Source organism: Megalopta genalis, unplaced genomic scaffold (assembly GCF_051020955.1).
Source record: "Megalopta genalis isolate 19385.01 unplaced genomic scaffold, iyMegGena1_principal scaffold0757, whole genome shotgun sequence".
NCBI lineage: Eukaryota > Metazoa > Arthropoda > Insecta > Hymenoptera > Halictidae > Megalopta > Megalopta genalis.
In genome coordinates this window covers 93,361-106,251 of record NW_027476826.1, presented here as the reverse complement: position 1 = coordinate 106,251, position 12,891 = coordinate 93,361, and the positions used below count along the sequence as shown (strand labels likewise).

At 44.9% G+C, this 12,891-nt stretch overlaps 1 protein-coding gene across 1 annotated transcript; it reads left to right on the top strand.

Moving 5' to 3' along the window:
- The first annotated feature begins 5,409 nt into the window (after positions 1–5,409).
- On the top strand, positions 5,410–12,590 carry LOC143263568 (uncharacterized). The gene is made up of 3 exons (XM_076528437.1): positions 5,410–5,557; positions 6,484–6,770; positions 7,830–12,590. Exons 1-3 carry the CDS (start codon positions 5,410–5,412, stop codon positions 12,381–12,383), a joined length of 4,989 nt encoding a protein of 1,662 aa, XP_076384552.1. The 3' UTR covers positions 12,384–12,590.
- Positions 12,591–12,891: the final 301 nt, after the last annotated feature.

Below are 12,891 nucleotides of genomic sequence, written 5' to 3'. Positions count from 1 at the left end.
ATGTTTCGCGTTGATATAAAGCTAATTCGTGTATTTCGCATTAATCTGAAGGTAAATTGTTCATTTCGCATGAATTTGAAGCTAAATCGTTTGTTTAAAATCGCTATTTCTCACGAATTTGAAGCGAATTCGTGTATATCGCTTGATATTGAAGTTAAATCGTTTGTTTCGCGTTCATTTAAAGCTTATTCGTGTATTTCGCATTAATCTGAATCTAAATTGTTCATTTGGCATGAATTTGAAGCTAAATCTTTGTTTAAAATCTCTATTTCGCACGAATTTGAAACTAAATCGTGTGTTTCGCATGATATTGACGATAAATCGTATGTTTCGCGTTGATTTAAAGCTAATTCGTGTATTTTGCATGAATCTGAAGCTAAATTGTTCATTTCGCATGAATTTGAAGCTAAATCGTTTGTTTAAAATCTCTATTTCGCACGAATTTGAATCGAAATCGTGTGTTTCGCATGATATTGAAGTTACGTCGTATGTTTCGCGGTGATTTAAAGCTAATTCGTGTATTTCGAATGAATCTGAAGGTAAATAGTTCATATCACATGAATTTGAAGCTAAATCGTTTGTTTAAAATCGCTATTTCGCAAGAATTTGAAGCGAAATCGTGTATATCGCATGATATTTCTGCTAAATCGTATGTTTCGCGTTGATTTAGAGCTAATTCGTGTATTTCGCATTAATCAGAAGCTAAATTGTTCATTTCGCATGAATTTGAAGCTAAATCTTTGTTTAAAATCTCTATTTCGCACGAATTTGAAGCGAAATCGTGTGTTTCGCATGATATTTCTGCTAAATCGTATGTTTCGCGTTGATTTAAAGCTAATTCGTGTATTTCGCATGAATCTGAAGGTAAATAGTTCATATCACATGAATTTGAAGCTAAATCGTTTGTTTAAAATCGCTATTTCGCAAGTATTTGAAGCGAAATCGTGTATATCGCATGATATTTCTGCTAAATCGTATGTTTCGCGTTGATTTAAAGCTAATTCGTGTGTTTCGCATTAATCTGAAGCTAAATTGTTCATATCACATGAATTTGAAGCTAAATCGTTTGTTGAAAATCGCTATTTCGCACGAATTTCAATCGAAATCGTGTGTTTCGCATGATATTGAAGCTAAATCGTATGTTTCGCGTTGATTTAAAGCTAATTCGTGTATTTCGCATTAATCTGAAGCTAAATTGTTCATTTCGCATGAATTTGAAGCTAAATCTTTGTTTAAAATCTCTATTTCGCACGAATTTGAAGCGAAATCGTGTGTTTCGCATGATATTGACGATAAATCGTATGTTTCGCATTGATTTAAAGCTAATTCGTGTATTTCGCATTAATCTGAATCTAAATTGTTCATTTGGCATGAATTTGAAGCTAAATCTTTGTTTAAAATCTCTATTTCGCACGAATTTGAAGCGAAATCGTGTGTTTCGCATGATATTGACGATAAATCGTATGTTTCGCGTTGATTTAAAGCTAATTCGTGTATTTCGCATGAATCTGAAGCTAAATTGTTCATTTCGCATGAATTTGAAGCTAAATCGTTTGTTTAAAATCGCTATTTCTCACGAATTTGAAGCGAATTCGTGTATATCGCTTGATATTGAAGTTAAATCGTTTGTTTCGCGTTCATTTAAAGCTAATTCGTGTATTTCGCATGAATCTGAAGCTAAATTGTTCATTTCGCATGAATTGGAAGCTAAATCGTTTGTTTAAAATCGCTATTTCGCAAGAATTTGAAGCGAAATCGTGTATATCGCATGATATTGAAGCTAAATCGTATGTTCCGCGTTGATTTAAAGCTAATTCGTGTATTTCGCATGAATCTGAAGCTAAATTGTTCATTTCGCATGAATTTGAAGCAAAATCGTTTGTTTAAAATCGCTATTTCGCAAGAATTTGAAGCGAAATCGTGTATATCGCATGATATTTCTGCTAAATCGTATGTTTCGCGTTGATTTAGAGCTAATTCATGTATTTCGCATTAATCTGAAGCTAAATTGTTCATTTCGCATGAATTTGAAGCTAAATCTTTGTTTAAAATCTCTATTTCGCACGAATTTGAAGCGAAATCGTGTGTTTCGCATGATATTGACGATAAATCGTATGTTTCGAATTGATTTAAAGCTAATTCGTGTATTTCGCATGAATCTGAAGCAAAATTGTTCATTTCGCATGAATTTGAAGCTAAATCGTTTGTTTAAAATCGCTATTTCTCACGAATTTGAAGCGAATTCGTGTATATCACTTGATATTGAAGTTAAATCGTTTGTTTCGCGTTCATTTAAAGCTAATTCGTGTATTTCGCATGAATCTGAAGCTAAATTGTTCATTTCGCATGAATTTGAAGCTAAATCGTTTGTTTAAAATCGCTATTTCGCAAGAATTTGAAGCGAAATCGTGTATATCGCATGATATTTCTGCTAAATCGTATGTTTCGCGTTGATTTAGAGCTAATTCGTGTATTTCGCATGAATCTGAAGCTAAATTGTTCATTTCGCATGAATTTGAAGCTAAATCTTTGTTTAAAATCTCTATTTCGCACGAATTTGAAGCGAAATCGTGTGTTTCGCATGATATTGACGATAATTCGTATGTTTCGCATTGATTTAAAGCTAATTCGTGTATTTCGCATGAATCTGAAGCAAAATTGTTCATTTCGCATGAATTTGAAGCTAAATCGTTTGTTTAAAATTGCTATTTCGCAAGAATTTGAAGCGAAATCATGTTTATCGCATGATATTTCTGCTAAATCGTATGTTTCGCGTTGATTTAGAGCTAATTCGTGTATTTCGCATTAATCTGAAGCTAAATTGTTCATATCACATGAATTTGAAGCTAAATCGTTTGTTTAAAATCGCTATTTCTCACGAATTTGAAGCGAATTCGTGTATATCGCTTGATATTGAAGTTAAATCGTTTGTTTCGCGTTCATTTAAAGCTAATTCGTGTATTTCGCAAGAATCTGAAGCTAAATTGTTCATTTCGCATGAATTGGAAGCTAAATCGTTTGTTAAAAATCGCTATTTCGCAAGAATTTGAAGCGAAATCGTGTATATCGCATGATATTGAAGCTAAATCGTATGTTTCGCGTTGATTTATAGCTAATTCGTGTATTTCGCATTGATCTGAAGCTAAATTGTTCATATCACATGAATTTGAAGCTAAATCGTTTGTTGAAAATCGCTATTTCGCACGAATTTCAATCGAAATCGTGTGTTTCGCATGATATTGAAGCTAAATCGTATGTTTCGCGTTGATTTAAAGCTAATTCGTGTATTTCGCATTAATCTGAAGCTAAATTGTTCATTTCGCATGAATTTGAAGCTAAATCGTTTGTTTAAAATCGCTATTTCTCACGAATTTGAAGCGAATTCGTGTATATCGCTTGATATTGAAGTTAAATCGTTTGTTTCGCGTTCATTTAAAGCTAATTCGTGTATTTCGCATGAATCTGAAGCTAAATTGTTCATTTCGCATGAATTGGAAGCTAATGTTACGTCGGTCGACTCCCGACGTATTGCGTAGGCTAAGTTACTACATAATCACGTAGAATAAGGAAACCCTATATCTATAACACATTCATACACTTAATTAATCTATACACACTTAAACACACTATATATGTTACCGACAGCCGCTTTGTCGCCGATATGTTACCGACAGCCACTCTGTCGCCGATATGTTACCGACAGTCGCCCTGTCACCGATATGTTACCGACAGTCGCCCTGTCACCGATATGTTACCGACAGTCGCCCTGTCACCGATATGTTACCGACAGTCGCCCTGTCACCGATATGTTACCGACAGCCGCTTTGTCGCCGATATGTTACCGACAGCCACTCTGTCGCCGATATGTTACCGACAGTCGCCCTGTCACCGATATGTTACCGACAGCCGCTCTGTCGCCGATACGTTACCGACAGCCGCAACGTTACCAACGTTATCCACACACTTCATCACACCACTAACATGTTCACCAAACCACCGCGTGCGCTGCGGAGCACACTGCGCCCCACTCCAGCGCACCCCCACTTCTCGCAGCATCCACAGTCGCCGAAGGAGCCTCAGAGCGCTCCTCGACTTCTCACTCGCGTTCCAGCACTTGACTTTACCAGACGTCCTTTGCTAACTCGGCTCGTCTCTCTCCTTACAAATTCATTGTTACTATTTCGCCGAGTTCCGTTTTAATTCTAGTTCCATTAAGTCAAGCGAGTCACCTTCTAGATCTATATAAGTAATATTAAACCCGCGTTAGTTTAATTAGTTATTGTGTTCAAGAAGTTTAAAGAATATATACATATATTTTAATTAACAGTATTCTCGAGTCAAAGCTTTATTAAACCTAAAGTCAGTGAATAAAAGCAACGAGCAGCCGCTTCCTGACGATCAAAGCAACGGAGCAGCAAATTCCTGACGACCGTAGCAGCAGAACAGCCAGTTCCTGCCAATCCGCCCGAATCGAGCAGCCCAGTTCCTGCCGATCATCGCCGTGCAGTCGCAGCAGCAGCCACTGTATCGAACATTGTACCAACCAAGCCAATTCTCTCCGAACGGTGAGTCCTTTCACATGTTGCACGCCTATTCAAATTGTACGCGAGTTCCCGATCAGACGCGGACGCAGGCAACGCGTGGATCAAAACTTGACAAAAGAGTCTAGTCCTTTTCGCGGGTCGACACTTCGTGTTCTTTTCTCGCGTGGGACGTGACAAATTTGGTGGCAGCGGTGGGATACTTGTGTCAAACTCGCGTTTAAAATTTGATAATATGGCCGCGTGCAAGAAAGACGCCGTTCCAACAGTGACTATCGATTCGGAAACCGCGATGTTACAAAAATCCGTTCACGAAATGGAACGTAAACTACGCGCGGAGCGCCGGACTCTAGAAGCCGAACGCGAAGAAGTGAGCCGCCGCCGTTTCGAAGTAGATAGACTCCAAGAGCAAGTATTAACGGAAAAAGAAAGGTTAGAAAATGAATCCGTAAAGCCCCAAGATACGCAAATTCTCCGCGAAGAATTAGCCGCGTTGCGCGATCAAATCGAACGTTCCAGATTAAACGAAATCCCGCACGAGGACGAGTCGGCAATTCCTAGGTTCCCGCTGAACAACGACCGCGACTACGAAAGTCCGTCGTTGTCAATAAAAACCGCGCTTGAATCCATTCCGTACTTCGACGGGACGAATATTCCGATTTTACAATTTACTCGCGCGTGCGTTAGAGCGCGAGATATGATTCCTGCGCGACAGGAAAGATCGTTCGTGCAATTAATTATTACGCGACTCCGTGGTCGTGCGTTAACCACCGTCGAGGATGAATATTACAACTCCGTGCACGATCTCTGCGACGAGCTAAAGGATACATTCGGCTCGCGTAAATCAATCGATCATTACCGTGGACAGATGGCCATCATATTCATGGGCAGTTCGGAACATATTATTGATTACATCAGTAGAATCAAAGATTTAAAAGCCGCGATTCTTGACGCAGCCGAAGACGTCGCAGATATTCCGGGAATTAACGAATTAACGAAGAGTAGTTTTATTGAGGGTTTGATCCCGGCGATCCGGCCGGAGGTGAAATCCTACAGACAAGAATCGCTAAAAACAATTTTCTCCGAAGCAAAAACCGCTTACAAACGCTTGGAACTCGACAAGGCACGGTACGGACGCCAAGACGTTAAAGTTCGATTCGCTGATTCAATGCAAGTTACATTTCCCACGCGCGAACCTTCCCAGCCACGCGCGGCTCTTACGGAGCGACCACGGTATGCCCCGGGTCAGATAACATCGAGGGGAGATAACGACGCGTATCGCCGAGAAGTCGCGCCAGCGAGTCGCCGCGACGATAATTATTTCCGGGCCGACCGACGCAATCAGGGCCCCCGATATCTGCCGGATCAGGTTACATCAAGGGGAGATAACAACTTCCTGGCCGACCGATACGGCCGAGACTCCCGATATCTCCCGGATCAGGTTACACCGAGGGGAGATAGCGCGCCTCGTCGCCGAGAAATTCCTTTCTCTAACCGTCGCAGCGATAACGGCTTCCTGCCGTCGCGTCACCCGTCCGATCGCGTCATGAATAACGACACGTGTCGACAAATTTCGTCATCTCAACAGACTTTCAATACTACCGGTAGAAATAATGACAAGCACTGCAACTATTGCAAGAACGTAGGCCATGACATACACGAGTGTAGGAAGAGAGAATACAATAATAATATACGCAACCAGGGAAACGGGGCACCCCTCCCGTCCAACCCCAGCCGACGGGAGGCATCACCCTCACCGAAAGTCCGCGCGATCGCGTCGATGGAAGACGAGCACGACTCGGCGTCCACCGAATAAATCTCAATGAAAATACCGAGGTCCCGTATATCGCGACCCTCGCGCCGGAGCTCCGCACGAAATCCGTATTCATGATCGACACCGGCGCTGAATTAAACATAATCAAATTAATCGCGTTGAACGCAGACGCGAGTATCGATACCGCGGAAAGACTAAAAATCACCGGCATCACCGACGGACATGTAGAAACCATCGGGTCTACGCCTATTACTATATTCGGGACTGCCGCCAAGTTTCACGTCGTCCCAGACACATTCTCGATTCCAACCGAAGGAATCATCGGCTCAGCCTTCTTAAGAGAAGGACTAGATATTTGCTACTCGAAAAATTGCATCGCCTGGAACGGTGTTGAATACCCGTTCATCAACCCTGCTCAATGCCTGATCGGAGCTCGCACAGCCACGTGCATTCGCGTAAGGACTACCGGCTCAGACCAGGGATATATTCCCCGTACGGAAATCGCGCCGGGCGTGATAATTCACGATTGCGCAGTCTCTGCGACCGACGGATACACGATCGTACCATGCGTTAACACTAACGAAAGCGACATTTCTCTGGCCACACCTTCTATTAAGATAGAAGAAGTCGAAGAATTCTCACAAACGAATCCCCTTAAGAGTTCTAACCTCGACCACGAACTAAAGTCCAATGAACAACGTCAACCTCTACGCCGCGTAAACGCGTGTTCTCTCGAATCCGTTTCGGAAAAACGGAGGAAAATTTTAGAAGAAATCTCGACCGAACATTTAAACATGGAAGAAAGAGAGCATGTACTTGAGTTAATTGCAGAGTATCCAGATCTCTTTCACGTGTCGGGAGAATTTTTGGGCTGTACCACAGCCGTAACACATTCCATTCCCACTTCAGACGATATCCCCGTCCATGTAAAGCAATACCGGTACCCGCCCGTCCACAAAGATGAAATAAACAAACAAATGAAGGAACTATTAGAGAATAAAATCGTATCTCCTTCAAAATCACCCTACAATTCACCACTTTGGATAGTACCCAAAAAGGCCGCCGCGGACGGTAGCAAACGCTGGCGCATGGTAATTGATTTCCGTGCCTTGAACGAAAAATCAACCCCGGACGCGTATCCACTCCCGAGCATTCTCGAAATTCTTGACCAGCTCGGGAGTGCAAAGTACTTTAGCGTGTTCGACTTAGCTAGCGGATTCCATCAAATCGCCATGAACCCAGTCGACGCAGCAAAAACCGCGTTCTCGACGCCTTACGGACATTACCAATTCGATCGAATGCCGTTCGGGCTCCGCAATGCACCGGCCACCTTCCAACGGTTAATGGACTCGATCCTCTCCGGTCTGCAGGGCTCCGAGCTCTTCGTCTATCTTGACGACATCGTGATATATTCTAGGAGCCTCTCCGAACACCGGGCGAAATTCCGAAAATTAGCGGAACGATTACGAGCCGCGAACCTGAAATTACAACCCGCAAAATGCGGATTTTGACATAAAGAGGTGGCCTACCTTGGCCACGTGATAACCAAGGATGGCGTAAAACCATCTCCGGACAAAACGCGGGCGGTAGCCGAATTTCCACGCCCCAAAAACGCGAAAAACGTCCGCGAATTCCTCGGTCTCGCGGGCTACTACCGACGGTTCATTGACAAGTTCTCAAAAATTTCTAAACCGTTAACCTCATTGTTAAAAAGGGATTCTAGATTCGAATGGGGCGCGTCTCAAGATCTCGCATTCACGACCCTAAAGGAAATTTTGACAACCGAACCCCTTTTACAATACCCGGATTTTGACCGGGAATTCAATGTAACAACGGATGCTTCCGGATTCGCGATTGGGGGCGTTTTGAGCCAGGGCGAGCCCGGCAAAGACAAACCGATCGCCTACGCATCGCGACTGCTCCAAGGAGCAGAACTAAATTATTCAACAATCGAAAAGGAGTGTTTGGCCATCGTTTACTGTGTCCAACATTTCCGTCCTTACATCTACGGTCGGCGTTTCAAATTAATTACAGACCACCGTCCTCTCGTCTGGGTCAACTCAGTAAAAGACCCTACCTCCAGACTCCTGCGGTGGCGACTAAAGCTCGCGGAGTACGAGTACCAAATCATTTACAAGACGGGAAAATCGAATTCAAATGCAGACGCGCTCTCACGCAATCCCGTCCCGATCCACCCCCTCTCTTCCGATTCCTCTGATTCCACTTTATTCGATGCCGTACGTCGAACACCCCTGACTGACGTAACAGTCACCAATCAAATCAAAAATCACAGCACGCAACCATCGACCTCGTCCCTCCCCCCTTCAATCGCATCACCACTCTCGCCCAACCAACGCACATCCTTCTCCGACGAAGACGCACGGTTACCTCTAGAAACCACCCATCCTCCAGAAACTACCTCGTCCGACGAAGAAGAGATCATTGACAATCCAAACACCCCCTTTTCGTCGCGACGCCGGACACTTATACATACTAGAGATCGACTGACGATGCGAAACGACAATTTAGTCGGCTTCGTTACGCTCGACGGACAGCCACTCGACATAGGAACCGCAGACCTAAAAGTAGCAGACAAATTACCCACAATAAACGACGGAACGATAGGACGCGGACGAATTTCATATCTAGGTCAGAAACGACTAATCCTACTTCCTCTGAAGCCGACACTCAACCACGCGACAACCAGCGACGACCTAATCGAATGTCTACGCTCACTATACGACATAACGACAGAACTTCAACTCGACACGATTAGCGTTTCAAAGACAGATCTTGACCACGTTCAGTGGAGCGCGGTACAAAGGACCCTTCTAGAACTATTCGGACAATCCCAAACTCAGATCTTCGTTTGTTTGAACGAAATAATAATCCCGGACAACGCTTCGCGACGAGAGTTAATAATAGAAAACCACAGGTCAGCTTTTGCCGGACACAAGGGAGTCACCAAGACGTACCGCCGAATTAGAGAAAAGTATTTTTGGCCCACCTTAAAACGCGAAGTAGAAGAATATGTAAAAAATTGTCTAGAATGTCAGACCAAGAAACTAACACGCGTAAAGACGAGACAGCCAATGACACTGACAGACACACCTGGACAGGCCTTCGACAAGGTATCCCTCGACATCGTCGGTCCCCTTCCTACCACACCCTCCGGTCATACATATATCCTTACCGGACAGGATCTTTTAACAAAGTATTCCGTCGCCGTCCCACTAAAGAACGCCACAGCAATCGATACAGCCAACGCTCTGATTGAACACCTTATTTGCCGTTTCGGGGCCCCTAAGGCCATCCTCACCGACCAAGGTGCCAATTTTATGAGCAAACTAATGAAAGCAGTTGCAAAAAAATTCAAAATATCGCAATTTCGCACGACCGCGTTCCGACCACAGAGCAACGGTTCCTTGGAGAGGTCGCACCACGTGCTAACCGAATATCTGAAACAATTTATTAACAGAAATAATTGGGACGAATGGCTCGCCTGCGCCATGCTCAGCTACAATACGAGCGTCCACGAGGGCACGTTATTCACACCCCACGAGCTAGTCTTCGGTAATCTAGCCAGGCTCCCCTCGGCCGATTCGCGTTTCACGACTTCCGATGAGTCGTATTCAGACTATCTACAGAACCTCCAAGAAAAACTATCGGGCACGATTAATCAGGCGCGCCAGAATCTCGACGGAGCGAAGGCGCGTTCCAAGAAATATTACGACCGCAAGATAAACGCGCAGACATTCGTCACCGGGGATCGAGTTTACATTCTCAAGGAGCCCCGGAAAGGAAAATTCGACTCCGAATACCACGGTCCATACGAGGTGGTCGGGGTGTTATCGGAGACCAATGTTCAACTCAAAATAAAGGGCAAGATAAAAACCGTCCATATAAATAAATTAAAACATGCACCACCGTCAGCTCGTATTGCATTCACATCCGCAATCCCCTCCAACCGACCCCCACCGCGAAAGAGGTTTATATCCGTGGCCGAGGCTAGAAGTCAGTCAAGTTCGGACAACCACAGAGAAATGTACGCTACGCAAGCTTTCGCGTTAGTCACGGTTATACGTGTCGCGTCCGCCATTATCGGCTACGATTGCGGGGGCAGCTCGGCCAATGTAACCACATTCTCCACCGTTGACCCACCAACCTGTGCTATGGAGAGCGTCAACCCGTCCAACGAGGAGGCACATATCCAGCTTCTGCAGCTGGCGGACTTCGACGCGGCGCCCGTCGTTCAGTGCCGGATCGAGATTGATCGAACGGTGTTTTACTGCGGTATGAGTTCTCACGTATCAATAGTTCAGAACGGTCGCCAACAGTATTTGCAATATATATCCCGCGACGCGTGCGAGGCTCTTCTCACCACCGGAATTATGTCGATTCCACCCACAATACAAATTTCCGGCCTTCAGCCAAACTCCACCTCAACTCGCAGCCTGACTCTCGCTGGCACCGTAGGCCCTGATGGTTCGTGCCAAGGCTCCACATATAGCGACCCTTTCGGCACCTGGTCTCAAGTGGTAGTGCAAGCCATAGCTAAAATCACGCTGAAAACCTTTAGTGCACCTGTCAAAATCAACACTCAGGAAATCCTCCTTCCATCTGGCCAAAGGTGTCCTCTAAACAAGGAATTCTGTTTAGACACAGAGGACGGCCACACGTACTGGCGAAGCCTCCCTTCGGATCAGTGCGGAGTAAACCAGTACGACGTCCTTTATGAAGGAAAAGCCACCCGAACCTTTAACCAAGGTTCCTCCCCCGTCATGTACACCGTTGCTACACAAGACATAGCGTTCGCGCTTACTAGCACGGCCAAGACAAATATTTGCGGATACACACTTATCCGTACTGAACATCCGAAATTATTCATTTTAGATACAAATAAGGAAGGAAAATTTAAATCGAAATCTCCCACTCCCACCAACAACTTAGACATCTTCACCTACGTCAACGCGAAATTCGTGTACGTAGAAAAACACCTAAAATCACAAATAGTATCGCTCTATCAGGACATTGTAACGCAACGCTGTAGGCTCGACCAACAGGTCCTTCGAAATGCACTGACGCTCGCGCGAGTCGCGCCAGCCGAAGTGGCTTACGCGATTACGCAAGAAGCCGGCTATATCGCCACCCAGGCCGGAGAAGCCATTCACATCGTGAAGTGCATTCCAGTTTCTGTCAGCCTCCGCAAGACGGAGGATTGCTTTAACGATCTCCCCGTAACATACAATAACCAATCCTACTTCCTATCTCCACGCACGCACGTTTTAATCAAAACTAGTACCCAAAGAGACTGTAGCGAACTCATCCCTGCACTCTTCAAGCTGCAAGGGTCCTGGTACCAAATTAACCCACGACCCACAGAAATCCGCAACATTCCACCACTGAAACCCATTACGCAAGTCACATGGAAGTATGTGAGCCCTTCAAACCTCGCGAACGAGGGAATATATTCCCAGGAGGATCTAAATCAGTTAAAAGAACATATCATGTTCCCAATAGAAAGATCCTCAATCATTGATTCCTTGGCTCAAGGAGCCTCAGGCCGCTCATTTATTCGCGACACAGTCCAAATCAGTAATCTCTTAGACGAGCAAACGCTCGAGAAAATCGCACTTTCAACCAGTAAACGCTTGTGGAGCGGTTTCTTGCAATTTGGTTCAATATCCGCGGGCATCCTCGGAGTATACATCCTGTTTCGTACAATCAAACTCACAATCAATATGGTACTGAACGGCGTCGAGCTGTACGCCGCGTTCGGTTGGAGTTTCCGACTGGTAGCCGCGGCTTGGAATTCAGCCACACGCCTCTGCCTCCACCTCCAGAAGGACGTCAACACCGGCAGGGACAGCCAGGAGTGCATCGAGCAGGGAACACCACTGAAGCAACAAGAAAAGCCCAAGCCCTCCCAAATTACCTCCACCCGAGAGCCAGCCCCGGCCGATATTGGCAGAAATTACGAACATTCAGACGACGATTACGACACCGTTTTAAATACGCGAATAACACCGTCGGTCCCCAATCGCGGACATACCTCGAGATTCTTATAATTGTACCCACATTTAAGTAAAAATAATTTTCCCTACAGGAAAATTATTTTTCCCCGCGGAAGGGAGGTGTTACGTCGGTCGACTCCCGACGTATTGCGTAGGCTAAGTTACTACATAATCACGTAGAATAAGGAAACCCTATATCTATAACACATTCATACACTTAATTAATCTATACACACTTAAACACACTATATATGTTACCGACAGCCGCTTTGTCGCCGATATGTTACCGACAGCCACTCTGTCGCCGATATGTTACCGACAGTCGCCCTGTCACCGATATGTTACCGACAGTCGCCCTGTCACCGATATGTTACCGACAGTCGCCCTGTCACCGATATGTTACCGACAGTCGCCCTGTCACCGATATGTTACCGACAGCCGCTTTGTCGCCGATATGTTACCGACAGACACTCTGTCGCCGATATGTTACCGACAGTCGCCCTGTCACCGATATGTTACCGACAGCCGCTCTGTCGCCGATACGTTACCGACAGCCGCAACG

Coding starts and splice junctions, on each gene's coding strand:
- LOC143263568 (XM_076528437.1), top strand. CDS start 5,410: ATGGCCATCATATTCATGGGCAGTTCGGAACATATTATTGATTACATC. Junction 5,558..6,483: donor GAAGAGTAGTTTTATTGAGG/GTTTGATCCCGG, acceptor CGTTGAACGCAG/ACGCGAGTATCGATACCGCG. Junction 6,771..7,829: donor GCACAGCCACGTGCATTCGC/GTAAGGACTACC, acceptor GGATTTTGACAT/AAAGAGGTGGCCTACCTTGG.